We start from the raw sequence: 22,232 nt of genomic DNA, 5'->3' as shown, positions 1-22,232 counted from the left end.
GGCTGTGTACCTGTGTGTGAGCCCCACACCTACTACCTTTGCAGTGAGAACACAGGGCAGGCTAGTATATTAGAAACTCCGCTGCTTTATTGTAACAGATTGATTTGAAAGGCACAAAGAGAGCTTCCATCCGCTTCCCAGATGCCTGCAACAGTCAAGGCTGGGCCCAGAGCCCTATCCGGGTCTCCCATGTGGTGCAGGTCCCAAGGCTTCGGGCCGTCCTCGACTGCTTTCCCCAGGCCACAAGCAGGGAGCTGGATGGGAAGTGGAGTAGTGGGGACTTGAACCAGCACCCAAATGGAATGCCAGTGTCACAGGTAGTGGCTTAACCCAATGTGCCACCTTGCCGGCCCCAAAGCTCTGCCCCCTCTATATAAGGAGCCCAGGGGCTGGTGTTGTGGTGCCCCCTTGGTTAGGCCACTGCCTGCAGTGCCACTATCCCATACAGGCACAATTATTCAAGTCCTGGCTGTTCCACCTCCAGCAGCCAGTGTACCTAGAAAAGCAGATGGTCCTGGAGCCTTGTGGGAGACCCAGATAGCCTTCGCAGCTCAGTCTGGCATAGACTCAGCACTGCAGCCTCTGGCGGATGAAGATTCTCTGTTATTTTGCCTTTCAGATAAAGAGTAAGGAGCCACGGGTGTGGCAATGCTGCCAGCCACGTATTTTGGGGTCACCGTGTGGCCCCTGGGCTGTGTCCAGCCATCTGTACATGTGGTTCATAGATGCAGTGCTGGAACCCACGTATGGACTCAAGATACTAGGATCCCAGGATCCAGCCATGACCGCCCCACGCACACACTCCGTGTGCAGCTGTGGGCCTCACACGGCTCTCATACATCCAGCATGTAGCTGGCACAGACTGAGCCAAGCTGCAGGTGGACAGTGCACACGTGTTCTCCTATAAGAGTCCGGCGCAGAGCAACCCTGCCCTGTGTGTGCTGCTGCACTCTGAACAAGCCAGCGGTTTGTGGGCCACTCCCACAGCCCCGGGATGCTGCAGGTCAGCCCTCGGATGTGGCCTCTGGCCACCATCAGGCGATGCGGTGAATACCAGATGTCCGGGGCTGCTGCTGCCTACACAGTCACTTCTTTTGTTTTGAAATCAGGGAAGGAGTGTGCGCTGAAACAATGCACAGTACAGTGTAGCAGCAGGGTGCAAGTCCTGAGTCCATAGCAGGTCCTGGTGTCACACTTGTACCCAGGCGCTGGGCAGCACGGCAGGTGTTGTATCAGCAATGCCACGCACCTGTGATGGCGTGCTGCCTCCTGTGCTGCGTGGTGTGAGCTTGTTTTGTTTTTAAGATGTATTGATTTTTTTGTTTAATATTTATTATTATTGGAAAGCCGGATATACAGAGAGGAGGAGAGACAGAGAGGAAGATCTTCCATCCGATGTTTCACTCCCCAAGTGAGCCGCAATGGGCCGGTGCGCGCCGATCCAAAGCCAGGAACCAGGAACCTCTTCCGGGTCTCCCATGCGGGTGCAGGGTCCCAATGCATTGGGCCGTCCTCAACTGCTTTCCCAGGCCACAAGCAGGGAGCTGGATGGGAAGTGGAGCTGCCGGGATTAGAACCGGCGCCCATATGGGATCCCGGGGCGTTCAAGGCGAGGACTTTAGCCGCTAGGCCACGCCGCCGGGCCCGATGTATTGATTTTTTAAAAAGATTTGTTTTTATTGGAAAGGCAGATTAGAGTTATGGACAGGAGAGACAGAAAGATTTTCCATCCACTAGTTCACTTCCCAAATGGCTGCAACAGCTAGAACTGAACCAATCAGGAGCCAGGAACCTGTTCCGGTTTCCAACCTGAATGCAGGGTCCCAAGGCTTTGGGCTGTCCTCGGCTGCTTTCCCAGGCCATAGGCAGGGAGCTGGATGGGAAGTGGAGCTGCCAGGACACCGGTGCCCATTTGAGATCCCAGGGCCCAGGATTTTTTTTTTCCTTTAATATTCATTTATTCATTAATTACATTGCATTACATGACACAATTTCATAGGTACTGGGATTCCCCCCCCTTCACCCCAAACCCTTCCCCCATCATGAATTCCTTCACCTTGATGCATAACCACAGCTCAAGTTCCGTTGAGATTCCCTAATTAAAAGTTTACACCATACAGAGTCCAGCATCCCACTTGTCCAGTTCAAGTTCAACGGCCTCTTAGGGAGGCAGGGCCCAGGATTTATTGACTTCTGCATGAAAGGCCAAGTTTCAGAGAGAGAAGCAGAGGCAGAGGTCTTCCCCAGAGGGCTGCGACAGCCGGAGCGGGCCTGCCAGGAGCTTCTTCCAGGTTCCCCATGTGGGTGCAGGGGCTTCAGCGCTGGAGCCATCCTCGCTGCTTTCCCAGGTGCATTAGCAGGGAGCTGCATCTGAAGGGAGCAGCAGGGACTCGAACCGGGGCCCAGATGCCAGTACTGGGGGAGATTTTACTTGCTACGCCATGACGCTAGCCTGGTAGGAATTTTCATCCCAGTTGTACTCTTACATGCTCTGAGGGGTGTGCGTGTGTGTGTGTGTGTGTGTGTGTGTGTGTGTGTGTATACAGGCGCGCATGCTCTATGGATACCAAGATGTCCTCTTGTGGGGTGTGGCTGGGTTAGATTCATCATTCCCTGTTGCTTCTTCTGCATGACCATGGGATGCTGCCGATTGCAACTCCAGCTGTTTCTGCTGGAGGGTTGCTCAGGCTCCGGTGGTCACTACCTGCCCGGCCAGGAGCCCAAAGGAAGGGGACTTGGTGGGGGCAGGGCGGATGACCCAGTGACATGGTGGGACTGAATGTGCTTGAGGTGCAGAAGGCTGGGGACGCAGGCTGTGAAGAGGAGCCCCAGGCGCTCTTCCCCGGAAATCATGCCCTGGTGAGAAAGAACATGGTAGGTGTTTCCTGTGCCAGGCTTACTGGGATAGGGGGGGTGGTGTCTGCTTTGTACAGACCTTGAGTGTGGGGGGGTGGCCAGAGGCTGTGGGTGTGCATGTCCCCAGGGCCTGGACCACCTGAGTCCACCAGTGAACTCCTCTCAAAGCAGAACCCACCAGTGTGTGAGCTGGCCTGGCTCCCAGTTGGCCAGGCCCATCCGTGCCTGGGAGTGACTCACTTGGGGTCAGAGGCCATGACACTAGATGGTTCTGGCAGATCCCAGCCTCTAGGCCAGGCCCCAGCAAGGTCAGAGCCTTCCTCTGGGGACCCCCTCCCCCGCTGCCCATCCCTGCCCAGTCTCCTGGAGGAGGAGGAGGAAGGGGCTGGATGAATCACGGGTCAGGCCCCCAGGGGCCAGAGAGGCAGGGCCAGAATTGTCTGGAGGCTACAAGAAGAGGAGCAGAGGGTGAGCTCCCAGCCGCCCCCCAGCTCCTGCTCTCTCCTGCACCCCTCTGCCCCTACCCAGCTGTTGGGAAATTTCTAGCAGAGGCAGCGGGGCTGTGGGAGGCTCCAGGGGTGTCCTGAGCGAGATCCCAGGACAAGGCCATCACCCGAGTGGGGCGTGGCCCGCGGTGCTTCCTAGCACATGTTTCTGGTAGGACTTAACGCCTGGGGGAGTTGGATGCACCCTTATCAGACTCTGGGCGTGGGCAGCTTGGCTTCTCTGCTTCTACTGGCTGCACCCCCAGGGACCAGGGCACTTCCTCCGGCCCGCCTGGAGCCGTGGTGGCCCCAAGTCGGGGCCAGCGGAGTCTCCCACGCGCGCCCCCCCCCCCCAGCAGCCTCCCTTGGAGCCTCCCTCCCAGGCTGGGCTCCTCGAGGCCGTCGCGCTCCCCTCCCTACCTCGCCCCGCACTCTGGGAGGCTCCTTGTTCCGCGGCCACAAAGCCCCTTTGATCCTCTGCTCGGCTCGGAGCCATGTGACCCGGTGGGCGGGCCGCGGCTCTGGGCGTCCAGCGCGCCAGCCGACTGCTCTCCGCTGCTGGGTGAGTCCTCGCTCTTTGTTCTTCCAAGTCCTGCACGTCCTGGCTCGGGGGCCTCCAGGTGCTGCTGCCCTATCTCCACCCTCCCACCCCTCCGCGGCCACCAGGGCGGGGAGCCGCGCCCCAGGGGCCAGGGCCTGGGCGGGCAGCGCGGCTCCGCGTCTCTCTTGGAGAGGGACGGCGGAGAGCGCGGGCTCCACGCGGGGACCAGATTTTCGGTCCGGGGAGTGGAAGAAAGGGTCTTTGTGTGGGCACAGTGCTGGCTCTGTAAACATTTGGTCACCCCTCTTGTGGAGTGCTCAGACCGACTGCGCCTCCCTTTTGGCGGGGGGGCTTTCCAGACTTCCCAGACCAGCCCGGGTCTTTCAGGTGGCTCAGGTGACCCACCCCAGGGTGACTGGCTTGGGGCTGGGCTTGCACAGGGACCATGTATGCCGGCGTGCCCTGAAGGGCAAGGCTGTGCCTGCGATCCTGCAGGGCAGGGAGGGGGCTGGCTGTAGCTTGGGGTGTCCAAAGCCTCCAGGTGCTCAGGGAGCAAGGCCCTCCCTGAAACCCCATCGCGGTAGTCCCCGGGGCTGACTCAGCTTCCTGGCCACCAGGGCTCAGCCCCTGTCAATACCATCTGCCTGTGGCTCTGACGCAGGACTGGAGAGCCACTCTGCTCACCCCAGAAGTTTGAAATCCCTCTCCTGCCCTCCTGCCACCCCAGGGAGCAGTTGCTGTGCAGGGGCTTCTGATGGGTGGCCGCGGGCCACGGGGTCAGCACCTGTGGGACCTGCAGTTTGGAGGAAGCCTGGGAGGAACCGTTGGTCACTGTGTCCTTCACCTTGAAGCGTATTGGGGTGACCATGGTGTGCTTGTGTCCTTACGGCCAGTTGATCTCTGTGGCGGGGGTCGGGGGAGGTCTTGCATCTGCGGGGTGTGGCGTCTGGGTGTTCAGGAAGCAGCAAGAACTCCCAGTCCCTGGGAGCACGGGGCAGTCATGCCTCACTCCATCTTGGGTCTCTAGTGAGTGACCTTTTTAGGGTCTCTGCCACCATGCCATCTGACCCACTGGGAGGGCCTTCCCAGGTACTGAGGGGAGCTTCCAAGATGGAGGAGTCCCTTGGGGAAGGCAGGTGTGGGGGGGTTGGAGGTCTTCCTGGGACCTGGTGTCCTCCCCTGGCACCAGCTTTGCCGCTCTTGGTCTGGAGTTCATTCACCCCGTTCTGTCTGCCGTCCATTTGGGGGCTGGTTGAACTCTCCACCCCCGCCCAGCCTCCCAGCCACCATTGCGTTGCGAGTCTCCCAGCTAGCTTCCTGTTGCGGCACGGCTGAGCTGTTCACAGTTGCTCTGGGGGTGCACTGCCATGGAAGGGGCCCGTCCTGGCCTCGCCCCCAGCGCCCTGCTTCCCTGGCCATGTCAAAGGGCACAGGGCTCCCCTCTCGGTTTCCGTTATCTGATGCCCCTGCACGCCTTAGGCCGTGTTCCCACAGCTCCCCGGAAGTCTCTGCCTTCCTCACCCTCATTCCCCCATGTGTGAATACAACACTGTATGTTAATACAACCGGGGAAAAACAGGTGTTTGGGCCCACCCCAGGGGTGGCAGTGGACCCCCTCCCCTAAGCTTTCCAGCCCCCTGGGTGGGTTCTGTCCGCCCCCCTGCTTTGATCTCCTAGTGAACACAGCTGGACTGGACAGGCAGGGGCCTGTTCCCTGCAACTTTCCCAAGGTGACATGTGAACCAGTCGATCTGTGCAAGCTTGTTTTATGAGGAGTGGGCTGGGAAGGTGCAGGGTTAATTACAGGCCTGCGGTGGGGGAAGGGGGGTTCTTGGTCACACCTGGTGAGGAAGGAGGGGAGGTTCTGGCACACTATGTCCCCCAGATGGCTCCGGTCCCACCCCCAGGCCCTATTCTGGGGTCCCCAGAGATCAGAGTAGGGAGTCTGTAAGCTGAGGCCTCTGTGGACGGAGTTGGGGTGGTGGGGCTCATCCTCTTGGCAGCTGCCCACTAGGCTCTCTGGCCTGGAAGGGGCATGCAGCGTGACCTGAGCGTTCTGCGTGAGCCTCAGCTGCCCGAGCCCTGGGCTGCCTCGCTGTGGGGGTGAGGGGGGGCAGAACTAATGATAGGCCGCTGGGGTCGCTTCAGCCTGCGGTGGCCCGTGGGGCTGGGGCTCTGGAGGTGCTGGGATTGGGATTCAGGACCTGGAGCTGGGGGTGGAGCTGCACTTGGAACCCCAGCTCCTGACTAGGCTGGTGGAGACTCCTTATTGACCCTGTTCCCTTGCCCTCCCAGCTGGCAGGTCACAAGCTCCCTGTGCAGGTGCCAGGCGCCAGGGGACGTGGGCGCCAGTCGGGCGGTCACTACGGAATCCTTGTCCTTGCCACTGTCCCCCATGGAATGTGGAATGTGCTGGGACCTCCTCCCTCCTCCCCCCAGATCCTCATCTCTTATCTGTAGGCCTTGTTCCAGGGGCTGGTCACCACTGCTGGCTGATAGGCCTTGCCTGACCCTGAATGACCCATAGTGGGCTAGCCTGGTCCACTATGGGCAGGACTTGGGTGTCCTGTGTGCCTAGGGGCCTCCCTGGGGGGTGTCACAGGTGCTGGCTGCATGTGTACCCCAGTAAGCCAGTGGCCATGGCGTGATTTCAGCTTTTTCATGTGGTTTCCTGGGGCCACTGGAGGGAGTTCTGCAGGCCAGGCCAGCTGTCCATCTCAGAGACTGTCTCCGTGGGTGAAGACAGTGGCCTTGGGGATGTGGCCCTGGACCAAGTGGCTCCTTGCCAGCCCCTGCAAGGGGTGGGCTAGGTCTGGTGTGCTATGTGGTGGGCTAGGGCTGTCCCCACTGGGTGTCAGGGGGACCCTGAGACTGACCAGTGTGAGGGCAGGCAGCGACCACTGGAAGGGAGCAGCACTGAGACTGTGGGCTGGCGGCTCCCCTGTGGGCCTTTCAAAACTGCTGGGTGCCTTGCCCGCCTGCTGCCAGCCCTGGGTCCAAGGCAGAGCAGACCACAGTTCCGTTGTCCCTCGAGGCTGTGGCTTCTTCCAGAGTCCCCCAGGACAGACCCCATGGCCAGAGCCCATGCCACTGCCTGCCCCAGTCCTCAGCGAGCAGTGCAGGTGCCTGCTGAGCCCTCGGGGCTGGCACCAGGGGCCTACAGTTGGGTCTTGGAGTCTGGTGACCTGGCTGTGGCCATGTCTGGTGACCTAGGCCTCAGGAGACTTGGACCCCCTGGCATGTCCTCTTTTTGAGTTCTGGAAGCAAACAGAGCCCAGTCCAGGCCCTCCAGAGGCCACCTGAGCCCCTGGAAAGGTGGGTGTGGTCCTAGCCACGACCCTGACAGCAGCAGTCCCCGGGTTGATCTACTCTTTTTTTTTTTTTTTTAATTTTTTTTTTTTTAAGATTTTATTATTATTGGAAAGCCGGATATACAGAGAGGAGGAGAGACAGAGAGGAAGATCTTCCATCCGATGTTTCACTCCCCAAGTGAGCCGCAACGGGCCGGTTCCCAGGCCACAAGCAGGGAGCTGGATGGGAAGTGGAGCTGCCGGGATTAGAACCGGCGCCCATATGGGATCCCGGGGCTTTAGCCTCTAGGCCACGCCGCCGGGCCCTGGTTGATCTACTCTTAAATCGCTGTGTTCTGGCTCTCGCCCCCTGTGTGACAGAGGTGACCGCTGAGGCCAGCAGGCAAGTCCTTTGGGAGTGTCCTTGCTAGAGCAAAAGGGGGGCTTCCTGGGCGCGGTTTGTTAGGGAGTTACTGGAACGGACTTCATTTGCCCAGCTCTGCTGCAGAGCCCCCTGCACCTGCTTGAACTACAGAGTCCCTGTCACCCAAAGCCCCCTCCCCAGGCCGAGGCCCAGCATGAGGCGTGGGGCTGCGCGACGTCCTGCAGCAACATCTTCCTGCCCACCTGGCCCAGGGAGCCCTTGCTGTCCCCCGGCCACTCGCAGGCTCCCTGCCTGGACACTGGACTTCACTCACCGATTCTCAGCTGCCACCTGCCCAAGCTCTGTTCCCTGCCAGGGGACCATGGCAGGGAAACTCATGACCTCTCTCAGTCTCCATCTGGCTAAACAGGGGGGCCTCCTCCCCCCAGGGCTGGGGAGAGGCCCCAGGGTGTTCGTGGTGGGCAGGTGTGAGAGGAGCTGCTGCCCCCCACACTGTGCTGGCCTGCTCCTGGCCACTGGGGACCAAGGTGGAGGTGTGATGGGCTTTGGTGGCGTGGGGGGGCAGCTCAGTGTACCCCGGTCAGGGTGGGTTGACAGAGTTGGGGGGGAGAGGGCCCACGTCTTTTACTGTACTCATTTTTAAAAATGTTTTTGGGCCTGGCACGGTAGCCTAGTGGCTAAAGGCCTTGAACACGCCGGGATCCCATATGGGTGCTGGTTCTAACCCCAGCAGTTGAAGATGACCCAAAGCCTTAGGACCCTGCACCCATGTGGGAGACCCTATAGAGGCTCCTGGCTTCGGATCAGCTCAGCTTCGGCCGTTGCGGCCACTTGGGGAGTGAATCAGTGGACGGAAGATCTTTCTCTCTGTCTTTCCTCTGTATATCTGACTTTACAATGAAAATAAAAAATAAATCTTCCCATTTGACAATTTTTATGTGAAAGGCAGAGTTACAGAGAGGGAGCGGTCTTCCTTGTGCTGACCTACTGCCCTATGGCCGTAGCAGCCAGAGCTGGGCTGACTGGGCCTGCCACATGGGTGTGAGGGCCAAGGCCCTCGGCTGGCCGTCCTCTGCTGCCTTCCCCGGCCCTAAGCAGGGAGCTGGATGGGAAGCAGAGCTGCCGGGACTCAGACCAGTGCCAGTGCTGTCGCCGTCACGGGTGGTGTCTTAACCCTGCTGCGAGGTGGACCCTGCAGGCCCAGCCTCTGCTAAGGGCCTCCCGTGGGGCTGTCTTCGCGGGCGTGGCAGTGTGCTGCTCCACCCCGCTTTGGGTGACCGACACACCCTGGCACTGCCCTTCCCTGTGCGTCCGCTTGAGTGCAGGCTGCCCCACCCCTGCGGAGAGTGGTGCTGGCCGGGCCCAACCTTGAAGCCCCGAGCCCCAGGGAGTCGTGGAGCCTGGCCTTGTGGGTGGGGTGTGCTGGAGCTGATTCTGCGGTTGACAGGCCAGTCTCCTGCTGCCTTGGGGCTTGCTGAGTCAGCGCTGAGTCAGTGCGGGGGTGGGGGTGGGGCACGGAGCTTGCCGTGGCCGGTCCACCTGCCGCTGACTTCTGGCCAGGGCCTGTGCAGGGCCGGCCTGGAGCTGGTCAGGAAGGGGAAGTGAGGGGTTACGTCTGTTTTTGCCCCCAAACCCTGGAGGTAGGCGTGGGTGGGGGTGGGGCTGGTTCTAGTGTGAGAGGAAGAGGAAGTGAGTTTGGTGACCCCACCCCCTGGAGGGGACCTGGGGTCAGGGAGGGACTTTTCTTTCTCACACAGGGTGGTCTGGCCAGGGCCGACTTGAACTTCCCAGGGCTGGAGTCTGGGGTGGGCAGTGCACCACAGGGGGGCTGCCATTGTCCCACAGTGCCACACGGCTTAGAGGCCTGAGTCCATCCCAGCCACACACCCTCTGCCCCTTCGCCCGAGGCACTCAGCCCGGACCCCACTTGGCAGGTCCACCTTGTGTCCTGGCCAGCCCCTCCCCCACCCTCTCACTGGCTCAGGGAGAAATTAGCATGTGAAAGGGGCTCCTTCCCGGAGCTGGGGCTGGGGTGGGTGTGGGCTGGGGGCGTGGGAGCGAGCAGGCTTCCCACCCTCCATCCTCCAGGGTCCCCGGGCCGCCTGCAGGAAGAGCTGCAGCTGGACTGGCTGTTGAGTCCCCCGGTAGGTCAGCCCTGGTGGGGAGGACACGCGCGGTCCTGCGGGGTGGGGGTGGGCACTGCTGGGAGCTTGGGGATCGCTCAGGAGACGCTTGGGAGCCGTGGGGTGGACCAGGTGCTCTGCAGACCATGTGTGGGGCGTGTGGGTCAGCCTGGGGCTGCCTCTGTCCAGCTCGGCCTACTGCATTCCTGGGTAAGGGGGTGACACTTCACCTCGGACATGGGGTGGGGAACTTGCACAAGTCTCAGTGTGTGCATCTGCTTTGTCCACGGTTCCTGGGGTGCTGGCTTCTCTGACTTCTCCCTGCAGGCCTAGCCATTCCCATGTTGGGGGCCCCATGTGTGGCGTGGCCCCCTGAGGTTTTGGGGAGGAGGTGGGGAAGGAGCCCTGTGTGTGCCCAGCAGTTCTGGTGCACAGCCACCTGGGTCAGAGCAGGGGCCGGGAGCTCAACTGGGGACCTGTCTCCGGACTGGGCTGGCTGTCCAGCCTCTGCCCAACTCCCCTCCTGAATGAACCCCCACCCCTGCTTCCACGACCCTTTGCTGAGCAGCTGGAGAGAAGGTGGTGGGTGGAGAGGTAGCGTGCGTCACCGTGTTTGAAGAGCTGCTGGGGCCAGGCCCAGCCTGTGTGGACTTAGGGGAGGTGGGGTGGGACTATGTGGAGGATGTTCTGTGCTAGGTACTGTTGGCACCCTTTCAGCTCTCGCACAGAGAGGTTCCCGACTCCTCTGGCTCACACACAGCATGCTGGGACAGAGCAGGGGTTCCCCACTACCATCTGGAACCTGAGGGGTAGACAGTGGGGGCCCCCTGCTGTGGCTATGGCTGTAGGTGCCCTATACTCCCAAGGGGAGACAGCGGCTAAGAGGAAAAGAAAGGTGGGGTATTGTGGGAATTGGGGTGGGTTGGTGTGGGGGCAGCTGTGACCCCTGACTTGGCAGCTCTCTGCGCAGAACCCCAAGTCAAGGCCTGGAACTCTTGTCTTGGGGCAGGCTGGGGTGCCTAGCCCTTGGGCAGCAGGCAGAGGTTCTGTCAGAGAACGTCCCAGGGGTGACCAGGCAGTGGTCACACCCAGCCTGCCTTTCCCTGGGGGGTGGTCCCTGTGAAGCCAGCCCACCATAAGTCATCTACCTTTTCCAAGGTCCCTAGTTCCCCAGTGGCTCCCTGGGGGAGCGGGCATTCCCACAGCCCAAGCTGGGACTGCCGGCAGGGCCAGAACCTGTCCCAGCACCGGGAGCTGGGCACTGCGGGTGTGGGTGAGGCTATTCGTGATCCCCCTGCGCCCCCAGGGGTAGACTCTTCCCTCTTTCTGCAGCCCCCATCTTTGCAGACTGCCTCGAGATGTCCCTCCTGACTTCCCGCCCCGCCCCCCCCAGCTCTGATGTGATTGCTGCCTGCACAGCCTGCTGGGGGAGAGGAGGGGCTTGGCAGATGTCTGCTGAGAATTTGGGGCTCTCAGCCCCCCCCGGATGGGCGTGGCCACATTTTGGTTCTGCTGGGAGGTTCCTAGGAGTTTGTGGTTGGGGCTGGGGGCGGGGGAGGCAGGGGCCGGTTTCCTGCCACTGTAATGTGCCCCTCCTCCCCCCACCCAATCAGTTGTGGGGGGGAGGGGAGCCTGGAAGTAAGCTGCGAGGCCCCCTAGGCCGGAAGCTAGGGCTCCTCTGCCTTCCCCTGCCACTTCTCAGGAAGTGAAGACTTCGGTCTGCGGGTTGCAGCCTGCAGACCCAGACTGGGCCTGGAGGAGGCGGGCTGCAGAGGAGGGACGGGGAGGGGGCTCTGGAGCTTGGATTTGGTTCAGATTTGCCTTAGCCGACAGGGTTGGCTGGGCAGGGGTGGGAAGCTGGACGCCTGCCTCTCCCTGCTGCCAGGCTGGATGAGGCCTTGCGGGCCAGCAGGGAAAAGGGGCAACCCCTGGCCCCTGGCCAGATGGGGACTGCCCTCCCGGGTGGAGGACAGGGCTGTGGGGGTCAGGTGCAGCCCTGTGCCCCGTGTCTCAGTGTGGAGAGGAAGATGGGGTGGCCACGCCTGCAAAGCCCAGCATCATGCCGCCAGTTCCAGGCAGGAGGAACAGGGCAGGGCCCCGGCTCCGATTTCTGGCATCCTGGCTCCTTGCAGAACTTGGAGGTGCCAAGGGGGCGTGTAGTCGGTTGCCCAGGAACTGCCCAGAGGAGCGTGGGTGCGTCTCAGGATCCAGTTGCTGATGCCTGCTGTGTGGTGGAACTCCGTGGAAGGGAACAGTCCTTCCTGCGTGGGGGTGGCGGCTAGGGCAGGTTTGCGGGGGGTCACACGTGGGGCCAGGCAGCATCGGGGAGCTGACGGGAAGCCCTGGAGACTGAAGCTGGCCTTCCCTCCCGGCCTGCTGCTGCTCAACAGCCCCTTGTTCTCACTGGGGTGGCCCAGCAGCTGGCCAGAGCCTTGCCTGGCCTCCTTTCCCTGCTGCTCAGGGGCCTGGACGCTGTGGGGGAAGAGGTGAGGTACGGGAGGATTCCAAGTGTATGTATGAGCTTCTTTGCACACCTCTCAGGGAGGTGTGTGACACACAAGCCTTACCTGGGAGTCAGGGTGCTGCCGGGGGAGGACTGGGTCTCCAGGCCTCCTGTTTGCGTCCCTGCACCCATGTACACCGGTGTTAAGCCCCCGTCAGCTTTCTGCTCCAGTGCTGGGTCAAGGATCGGTGCTGTGCTGCCGGCCTGCCTTCTCATGTGGCTGTTGGTGGGCCTCTTCCAAGGTCGCCTGCCTCTGCGCATGCCTCGGGCTTGGACACTCACTCTTTCTGCTCTGTCCTTTGAGGCTCCAGTGGATTTTGTCAGCTCAGCTGGGAGTGGCTGCCCGGAGGTGGCATTTTCAGATGAGGATGGGACCCCGCGGGTATTTGGACTGCCACCTGTGCCACCCAGGAGTCTAGGGGCAGGAAGCTGGAGTTGAGGTTTGCAGGCCTCCCTAGTGGGGCCTAGTGCATTGCCTGCTGTGGGTGTTCAATGCACCGGGAGGCTTGCGCAGAGCGCCTGGGATTGGTTTGGGGCACAGGGCCTCAGGTATGCCAGGGTTTGCCCATGTCAGTGCCTTGTCCCCGGAGAGCTGCAGGCAGCCCTGCGGGGGGTGATGGGGCTGGCTGGTGTCGAGCGGGGGCCACACTGCCCAGTGGCCACTGCTGAAAGGCTCCGTGGAACGTAGGTGTCCCCTGATGGGCCCCCGGTGTCCCTAAACGCTTGGGGGGGAGTCCTCTCATCTGGGCGCTCTGGCAGAGCAGCCGGGCAGTGGGGAGGGACGGACTGGAATGCGCACGTGTGCCTGGGCACCTTCTCAGCCATGCCAGGGTGCTTGGGCCACAAAGCAGCACCAGGCTCGGTTTCCTCATGAAGTAGATGGCAGCCTCTGCCCGGAGGGTTCCTGTGTGCCCTGTGTGTTAGGGCAGGGCTAGCCTTGTGACACAGCGGGTTCAAGTCCGGCTGCTTCACCTCCAATCCAGTGCCTTGGGAGAGCAGCCAACGATGGCCCAAGTCCTTGGACCCCTGCCCTCCACATGGGAAACCCGGATGGAGTTCCAGGCTCCTGGCTTCAGCCTCGCCTCGTCCCAGCTGTGGCGGCCATTTGGTGGGGGGACCAGGCAGATGGAAGAATCCTTTTTCTCCTTGTCTTTCCTTCTTCCCTTCTGTAATTCTGCCTTTGAACGAGATAAAACCAACCTTCACCTGGCATGTGGAGAACCCAGGAGAGGTCGACTGTTGGGGCTGGCTTCATTGCTTCTTTTGTTCATTCATTCAGCAGCAGCCACCAGTGCCGCCGCCAGGGCTGTATGTCTCAGCAGTGCTGGGGTGAGTGGGATGGATGAGGTGTCTGGCTTCCTGACCCCGCACCCCACGGGGGAGGCGTGGCTGGAGAAGCCCTAACCTCCTTCCGAGTCTGTGGGGAGAGGCTTGGGAGGGGAGGCTGGCTGGCGGGGAACTGCGGAGGGAGGAACTGCACACTCCCACGGGTTTCCCAGGCCCCTGGGGACCCTGCCAGCAGCAGGGGGAGGGAGAGGGGAAGTGCCGGCCGTCCCGCGGCAGGCCCCTGTGGTCCCAGGGCTCCTTCCTTGAGCCCTGGGCTGGGGAGGGGGTTGGAAAGAAGACAAGCCCCACCTGCTGGAGGTGCCCACGGTTGTGTTTTCTTGTCTTGGAGACTGGCAGGTGGGGCGAGTACGTGCCTGGGAAGCCTGCCCCCTCCCCGTGCCATGCTCATGTGCCTTAGGGTGGCCCTGCTTCCGGTTGAGTTCACCCTAGGCAGCAGTGCAGCCTGCCTTACCCGCAGGCTGAGACGGGGTGTCTGGGGTCAGCAAAGGTCCCTGGCGCTGGCTTGGCCCCAGAGCGGGGATCACCCCGCACGCACACACACACAGGTGCCTCTGCGTGGGGCCGGGAAGGGGCTGCCTTGCTGTTGCTGGCCTGCGGGTGTGGGGGCAGTTGGCGCTGACCCCTGGGTGCTGCTGCCTGCGAGCCAACCTTCCGGAGGACCTTGTGTGCCTGCCCCTGGAGCTGTGAGGAGGAGCTGGCAATGCTCTCCTCCGTCCCTGCGCCCACCCTGCCTCCCACCACCACAAGGGGCAATCCCATTCTGTCATGCTTGGCAGGCCCTGGCTGCGGAAGTCCTGGCGTGGTGCTGGCCTGGCTGCCTTGGACAGCAGCCCTAGGCAGGAGGAGGGAGCGGCTGCTCTGGGCCTGGGTAAGGCCAGGGCTGTCCCTGCCAGGAAGCGGCAGGCAGAGGGGAGTAGCCACCCTGTCCTTCCCTGGGAACCCCCCTGGCTGGCGGGCACCCCCAGATGCAGCTGTGCTAGATGACAGCTACTGTGCTGTGATGGTCAACACTGGGACTCAGCCTGCTGGGGGCTTCCGGGGCACCTCTGGTTTCTAAGCTCCCTCTTGTGCCATTACTCCAACCCAGTGGGTCAGTGGTGCTTATCCCAACCGCCGTCTGACCTCTGTCTCTGTTCTAGAATATTCTGAGCATCCCAGAGAGAGAACCCACACTTATGAAGCCATCCCTCCCTGGCTGCCTCTGCTCAGGCCATCCACGTGGGTTGTATTGGGGGGAGCGTACAGAGGCCAGGGTGGTTGGTGGGGAGATGCTGGCCCCGTTCCCAGGTGGTGGCCAGGCCACAGGTGTCAGGGACCCTCAGGCTCGGGGGACTCCCAGTGGTGTCTTAGGAGCACCCGCTGGGTGGGCCTGGAAGTCAGCACTGTGCAGGAGCTGCTGTGGGCCACGTGGGGCTATTTAAACGGAAATTAAAGTGAGACTAAAAATGCACTTCCTGGCCAGCAGTCCGTATAGAACGAGGCTCAGACACCCTGGCCGCGCACGCACGGCGGGCAAGCCACCGCCCCAGGGCCACCTGCATCTCATAGAGGAGAGCTGATTCAAGTCCCAGCTGCGCTGCTTCCGACCCAGCTTCCTGCTCATGTGCTGGGAGGGCAGCCAAGGGAGGGTGTGGGGTCCTGTCTGCCACGTGGGAGACCCCAATGGGATTTCTGACCCCCAACTTCCTCTTGGCCTATCCCCAGCTGCTGTAGCTTTTTGGGGAGTGAACTGGAGGATGGAAGATCTCTCGCTTGTCACTGTGTTGCGAAGTGAAGTTCACCTGTAAAGGTGGAAGCCAGTCAGCAGATGGCGCAGCCGCTCCGTTCTGCACGTGGGGGGAGATGCTGCCCCCAGAGCCCGGGGTGAAGGGGAGTTCTTGCCACTTGTTCTTGGTGAAAGAGGGCCTCATTCAGAGAATCTGTGGGGCTCGGGGTCCGCTTGATTGAGCACAGCAGCCTGGAAAGAGGAGGGAAGGTTGGCGGACAGGGGCTGTGCCGAGGGACACGCAGCCAGGGAGGACAGCTGGGAAGACGGAGGACAGGTTGGGGCCTACCAGGGCTGGGGGCGTGGAAGAGGCGAGGCTAGCAGGGTAGGGAGCTCAAGTTTCCAGTTTATTTATATCCTTGAATTTTATGTTAAAAATTTAAAAACAAAAACCTTAGGGGTGCCATGGGCATGACTTTGTGACTTTGCAGAGGTGCAGGACACGCAGTGGGTGTACTGTGGTTTCCGGTGCTGGGCTCTTGCAGTGAGCTGCGCTGGTCTTGGCTTGGGGGAGGGTGGGGCAGGAAGCCCCCAGCCCCACACAGATGGGAGCAATTGACGGTCACGTGGGCTAGCTGAGCTGAAGCCACGGGTTCCGGCCAGGTGCGGCTCACTTCTCTGCCGGGGCCTTGTTTAGTTCAGGTTTGGGGGCTGCACTCCTGCGGGCTGCGCTGGGGGGCAGCCTCTAGTGTGTCTTTTACCCCCAGTGGAGGTCGAGAAAACCGTGGACCTGATTGCCTGCTGCTGTGGGGATGGGCTCCTGGTCTGAGGTCCCCCCGCTGACTCCCCTGGCCTGCAGCCTCAGCCACACAGTGTGGCTGCTGAGGCGCCAGCCTCGTGGGGACATGGAATTAAGTCTGTTATGCTCCTGCCCCCAAAAGCCCATGCTGAAGTTCCTAGAGTGGGATAGGGGCAAGGGAGGGGGCCAGATGGGGAAGGGTACTTGGGGGGGAGCCTCAAAGCTCAAGGTGTGCCAGGAAGAGGGGGGCTCTGGCCTGGGACCTGGCCCCCTGAGTCCTTGAGGGTGCCTGGTTGGTCCAGGATAGCTGGTATGAAGGCTGGGTGTTTTAGGATGGAATTTGGCCCCATGACCCCCAGACCTGGGTTTACCTGTGTGTGAGAGGCCCGTGGGCTTAGTACTTGAGTGGACCCTCTGGGTTCTAGGAGCTTGGGGCTGCAGAAGGCAGGTCAGGACATGGCCTGTGAGATGTCCTCACTGTCCCGGGGACTCCTGGGCGAGGCAGTTGGTCATCTGCAAGTGGTCTCGAAGGTCAGGACCACCTACCTGTGGACCAGCCCCTCACCCCGACCTCTGCTCCTCCCCAGCCCCCGAGGCAGCTCCCAGCTGCGCTGTGGACATGGCCGACACCCCCAGAGATACAGCGTTCAAGCAGGCGCCCGCGTCCCGGAGCGAGAAGGCGCCTGTGGACTTCGGTTACGTGGGCATCGATTCCATCCTGGAACAGATGCGCCGGAAGGCCATGAGGCAGGGCTTCGAGTTCAACATCATGGTGGTTGGTGAGTGCCCGGCCCCCGGCCACGCCCTGGGCTGTGTCTTCCTATCTGTGACCTGAGAGGAGCTGGCGTGCTGTGGCGTGACGTGGCGTGTGGGAGAGATGTGTGCATGAAATGAACGTGTGTGTGAGCTGTGTGTTGTAGAAAAGTTGTATATGTGAGGGGTGTGGTGTGTGTGAGCTGTATGTGTATGTGGGGGTGTTATATATGTGAGTGTGTGTGAGTGCACCCCACCCTCATCCTGTCCAGGGAGGTCTGACCCTTGCTTCCCCCCACCAGCAGCATGGACACTGCCCACAAGTGGCCAGTGTATGGCCTACCGTGTGTGACATGAGCCCGTCTGATGCTCACGTGGCCACACACAAGACAGGGCTTTTCTCCTGTGGGTGGGGACCCCGGGGCGCAGGGAGGTGGAGGGTTCGCCCAGAGCCACTGCTGGACCCGAGGCCGTCCCACATCGGCTGCGGCCTGCTGACATCCCCGGAGCTGTGTCCCCAGCGGCCAGTGTCAGGGGACCTTGCAGCAAGCACAGAGGGGTGCGGGACACTTGGACATCACCCAGACCTGGCTGCCTCCTGCTCCCCTGACCCTGTGCTGCGACCCCCTCCACAGGGCAGAGTGGCCTGGGCAAGTCCACCCTCATCAACACGCTCTTCAAGTCTAAGATCAGCCGTAAGTCGGTGCAGCCGGCCGCCGAGGAGCGCATCCCCAAGACAGTGGAGATAAAATCCATCACACACGGTAGGTGCTGGACCGGGGTTGGGGGGAGGGTGGGGACAGGGGCCTGGCTGCTGGGGGAAGACAGGGCCATGGCTGCATTGACTGGGGTGGTGCAGGGGCTGCTCCTACCTGGCCAGCCTGCTCGGGGGCGTGCCCTGGTCACCCCGCGAACAGGCTGTGCTGTGTTTTCTGTAGATATTGAGGAGAAGGGTGTCCGCATGAAGCTGACGGTGATCGACACGCCAGGGTTTGGGGACCACATCAACAATGAGAACTGGTGAGGGCCCCCCAGAAATGCTGGGCCTAGCTGGAGCTAGGTGGGGGCCCTGCCCCACCCCTGGGTCCCAGGTCGGCCTATTCTGGAGTTCAGAGGGTGGACCAGGGTAGAGGTGGGAGGGAGCCCCGGGGATGGGACACACACGGGGGCACCACCCCGTGGCCCGGGTTGAGAGGCCCCCCAGCACAGGCTGAGCCTGCTGTCCCCACAGCTGGCAGCCCATCATGAAGTTCATTAACGACCAGTACGAGAAGTACCTGCAGGAGGAGGTCAACATTAACCGCAAGAAGCGCATCCCGGACACGCGTGTGCACTGCTGCCTCTACTTCATCCCGGCCACCGGCCACTCGTACGTCCCCTCGGGGCCTGGCTGGGGGGAGGGGAGGGCCAGGCAGGCCGGGCCGGGTCAGTGTGGCCTGGCTGCCCCCAGCTCTGTCTGGGCTGAGGGTTAGATATGGCACCACGAGGGCAAGCCCAGGTCCTGCGGCTGCCCCCGGAGCCGGAGCCTCACTCCCCCGGCTGTCTTCCTCCCCACCCTGTCGCCTCTGCCTGGCTGGCGTGTCCCATCCTCGTCCTGGGCCCTGGGGCCTCCGCCCGCCCAGCTGCCCCTGGTTGACACGGCTCTGCCTCAGTCTCAGGCCGCTGGACATCGAGTTCATGAAGCGCCTGAGCAAGGTGGTCAATATCGTCCCAGTCATTGCCAAGGCCGACACGCTGACCCTGGAGGAGAGGGTCTACTTCAAGCAGCGGGTAGGGCCCTGCCGCTGGGGTTTGGTGGGCCCTACGTCAGGGAAGGGTGGGGCTGGGGGCACCCTTCCATCCCCTGGGACCCCTTGCTGGGGTCTGTTCTTGCAGAGTCCCCAGGTGGGGCTCCTGGAGTGGGGGATGCATGATAGGTGAGCGAGGGCAGGGCTCCTGGGTCCAAGTCCCCAAGTTCCATGCTGCCCACGGGGTGGGTTGTCAGGGATTTTTGCAGCATGCTTAGGCCAGGACGGGCCTCCGTGGGGTGGGGGCTTCAGGATAGAGGGACAGGAATGTGCTAGGGGACGGACAGGCTGGCAGATCACACAGGACCTGGGTAGGGGCACAGCTTGTCCTTAGTCCCTCCCTGCCTCCCCCACCCGCAGATCACCGCGGACCTGCTGTCCAATGGCATCGACGTGTACCCCCAGAAGGAGTTCGACGAGGACGCCGAGGACCGGCTAGTGAACGAGAAGTTCCGGGTGGGTGGCTGCAGCTCATCCTGCTGAGTATCCCCATTTCCTGCTGAAGGGCTTGCACTGGGACCGGGGAGAGTGAAGTCCAGGGGGCAGAATGGCCTGGCTGAGTGACCAACACTGCCCGCCTCCCACACCCCCCACCAGGAGATGATCCCGTTTGCCGTGGTGGGCAGTGACCATGAGTACCAGGTGAATGGCAAGCGGATCCTTGGGAGGAAGACCAAGTGGGGCACCATCGAAGGTACAGCAGGGCGGGTGGGGTGGGGGTGGAGGACCCCCGGTGCCCGCTGCGTCGTGGCTGGCGCTGGCATCCCTGTGGCTCTGATCACACCGCCCAGCCTCCCCACCGCTGTGGCTCCCTAGGTCCTGAGTCCAGCTGGTGTGGCTCAGTCTCCTACTGAGATGTTTACCCCTGCCAAGACCCCTGTCCACACAGGGTCCCAGGAGCCGGGCCTGCGCAGGGTTTGCAGGGATCTGAAATGGGCACCGTGCTAAAACACCCCAAAACCCATTTAGGGAGCATGGTCGCTCTGAGGAGGTGGTCCTCCCAGTCTGTTCCCTGGGCACCCCCTCTTCCATTTCAGTTAGTTGGGGGGTATTAGGAGGGAGACTTGGGGAGCAGCTGATTGGCTCTCTGCTGCTGCCCCCTGGTGGCAAACTGTGGGCACTGCAGACAGCCTGGAAAGGAAGTGACCAGGAAACGGAAAGTGTTGCATCTTTCCGGCTGCCCAGTGTCCTGGATCCCAGAGCCTTCCCTTCCCAGCGGCTGGGACTCACCTGCAGGGCGCAGCTGCCCAAGGGCCATCTCCAGGGCTGCACTGGGCAGGGGGCAGGGCGTGCTGGCTAAGGGCAGGCTCCTCCGCACCCTGGTGACATTGAACCTCCTTCTTTGCCCTTTAGTGGAGAACACCACACACTGTGAGTTTGCCTACCTGCGTGACCTCCTCATCAGGTGAGAGAACGGCAGTGCCCGGAGCTGGGGCTGAGAGGCAGGGCCTTTGGGGGGCTGTGGCCAGGGGAGTGTCATCCCAAGCAGGGGAAGCCGTGCAGGGGTGGGAAGGGCAGTGACCGCCAACCCACCCCTGACCTGCCCTAGGCTCCTCCTTGGGTTCTTGGAAGCCAGAGCAGGAACAGGGCAGTGGGTGGAGCTTGGGGAGGGGCAGGTCCCAGACAGGCCTTGGCCGGGCAGGCAGGTGGCTGCCAGGAGCCCCGGGGGTGGACTGTGGTGTGGAGGTGCAGCAGGGCATGTGTCAGGAGGAGGTGGGACACACGAGTGTGCACGCTGCCCAGGCCCGCCTGGCCCTCTGCCCATGCGTGGCTCCTGCTGAGCCTGCTTTGGGCAGGTGGGGCCCTCTGCCTCCCTCAGCTGATGGTCACCCGCAGCCTCCACCCTCGGCTGGGCATGGGCTCGCCCAGGCAGCCCCTGACGGACACACGCCCTCCGCCCTCGGCTGGGCATGGGCTCGCCCAGGCAGCCCCTGACGGACACACGCCCTCCTCCCTGCAGGACCCACATGCAGAACATTAAAGACATCACAAGCAGCATCCACTTCGAGGCGTACCGCGTGCGGCGCCTCAGCGAGACCCACGGCACCACGGCCAACGGCGTGGAGGAGAAGGAGCCGGAAGCCCCGGAGATGTAGACGCCTCCCCCCGGCCCTCCCCTCCCTCCCCTGCTGCCAGGCTCCACCTGTCCTGGCTGAGCCTCCCTCCTGGGGCAGGGGGAAGGATGGACCAGGACCCTCCCGCCCCTGCCCTACCCACACACCCAAGCTGCCAGTAGCCCCGTCGGCCACGGCCCCTGGCAGCCACCGTGCCCTGTCCGTCCTGAGCAGAAAGTGCCTTGACCGCAGCTGTCCTCCCCAGACAAGCCCGTCCACCCAGACCCCATGGCCGGTGAGATGGGGGTGGTCTCTTCTCTCCCTCCGCCCCCGTCCTGAGGCCCCTCTCTTGACTGCCTGTGTGGCTGGTATACTGGCTCTGAGAATGACACAGCGGGGACAGAGACACCCCCACTCTGGTTCTGGCTGGTCGGTCCCCACTGATGAGGGGGTAGAGCTAAGGGGCTGCTCGGAGGAAAGTGGGGGAGTGGGGCGTGGCTTGGGGCTGTCCAAGGACTGCAGCTCCCCTCACCCACAGACCCGCTCCTGTCTCTGTGTCCTTGGGTCATGTCAGCGCCCTGTGGGCACCCTGCTTCTCACCCCTTCCTGGCCCGGGCAGGTGGGAGTCCATGGGGCCCTTCTTGTCCTAGCCGGGCACCTGCACCCCATCAGACACCTCCAGAGGGCGCCCTCCGCAGCCATCCGCATCGGGAGGCCAGCAGAGGCCGGCCTGGCCTCGCCTACCTGACCAAAGCGGCTTGCTTGCTCTGTTCCTGGGGGACTGTCCCATGAGGCCTGGCCAGCTGCGCGGGCCCTGTGGCTGCTGCAGCCCAGCAGGCGTGCGTGGGGAGCCCATTGGCGCAAGCAGCTCTGGGAAGCCCCCCTTCGCCGATCCCCTCCGTGGAGCAGTTTACTTGCCGACTTGCCAAGTTTTTGCCAAAACCAAGATTCTGCAGTCCATGGCCAGCCCTGGTTTGGGGGTCCCCCTTGCTTTCCCTCCCTGGGGGTGGGGGTTGGCAGCAGCCCAAGGGGGCGGCTTCGCTCTCCTGCTCTGTAGCCAGATGTTTCAAGAAAAAGTTTGTCCTGTGAGGCCCTGCCCCACAGCGGCCTCCACTCTGTGCCTCCTGAGAAATCTGACTCTTTTTGTATAAAAAAAAAAAAAAAGCGTTGAAATTGTATTTCCTGAAATAAATGTTTCCAATGCAAGGGGCCCCTGGAGGTGTTAGTCTCTCGTCAGCCTCTCTGGGCGCAGTTCTCTTGGCCTGGGCAGCTGCAGGGGTGAAGGCTGAGGGGCTGGCTGGGCTGGATCCCCGGGGGTGGGAGTTGGGTGCGTCCAGCTGCCCGTCAGTGCCTGCTGGGAATGTCTGCACGTCGGATTTCAGTCTTGGGTGGACCACCGTACCTGGTGGTGGTTTCGTGTGGCTGTAGAGGTGGGTTGGAGGTGAGGGCAGGGCTGGGACCCCCGAGGCATCCCCAGGTGTGACAAGTGACTGCAAAGGATGGGCTTGAAACCATAGGAACAGGTTCTCCCTGCAGACGTCCAGGCCTGGGGGCCATGCCCCCACCCCCAGCCTCTGTCGCCTTCCTGTTCCCCCTCGTGCGCG

General features: G+C 62.2%; 1 protein-coding gene across 5 annotated transcripts in view; it reads left to right on the top strand.

Moving 5' to 3' along the window:
- The window catches only part of SEPTIN9 (septin 9), a 104,574-nt gene extending 83,151 nt beyond the window's left edge, over positions 1-21,423 (top strand). For 4 of the 5 annotated variants that reach the window (XM_058675355.1, XM_058675356.1, XM_058675357.1 and 1 more), the window contains 9 exons: positions 16,622-16,813; positions 17,423-17,551; positions 17,726-17,807; positions 18,019-18,156; positions 18,440-18,557; positions 18,935-19,030; positions 19,172-19,268; positions 19,928-19,979; positions 20,535-21,423. In XM_058675355.1, the coding sequence (XP_058531338.1) occupies positions 16,622-16,813; positions 17,423-17,551; positions 17,726-17,807; positions 18,019-18,156; positions 18,440-18,557; positions 18,935-19,030; positions 19,172-19,268; positions 19,928-19,979; positions 20,535-20,670 (1,040 nt within the window). In that variant the 3' untranslated portion in view covers positions 20,671-21,423. Of the gene's footprint in view, positions 1-3,571; positions 3,904-16,621; positions 16,814-17,422; positions 17,552-17,725; positions 17,808-18,018; positions 18,157-18,439; positions 18,558-18,934; positions 19,031-19,171; positions 19,269-19,927; positions 19,980-20,534 lie in introns of those variants that run through there. The other variant, XM_058675360.1, reaches the window with a different exon arrangement.
- The last annotated feature ends 809 nt before the right edge of the window (positions 21,424-22,232 follow it).

The sequence above is a fragment of the Ochotona princeps genome, chromosome 17 (genome assembly GCF_030435755.1).
Source record: "Ochotona princeps isolate mOchPri1 chromosome 17, mOchPri1.hap1, whole genome shotgun sequence".
NCBI classification, from domain to species: domain Eukaryota; kingdom Metazoa; phylum Chordata; class Mammalia; order Lagomorpha; family Ochotonidae; genus Ochotona; species Ochotona princeps.
This window is presented reverse-complemented; position numbering and strand designations above follow the sequence as displayed.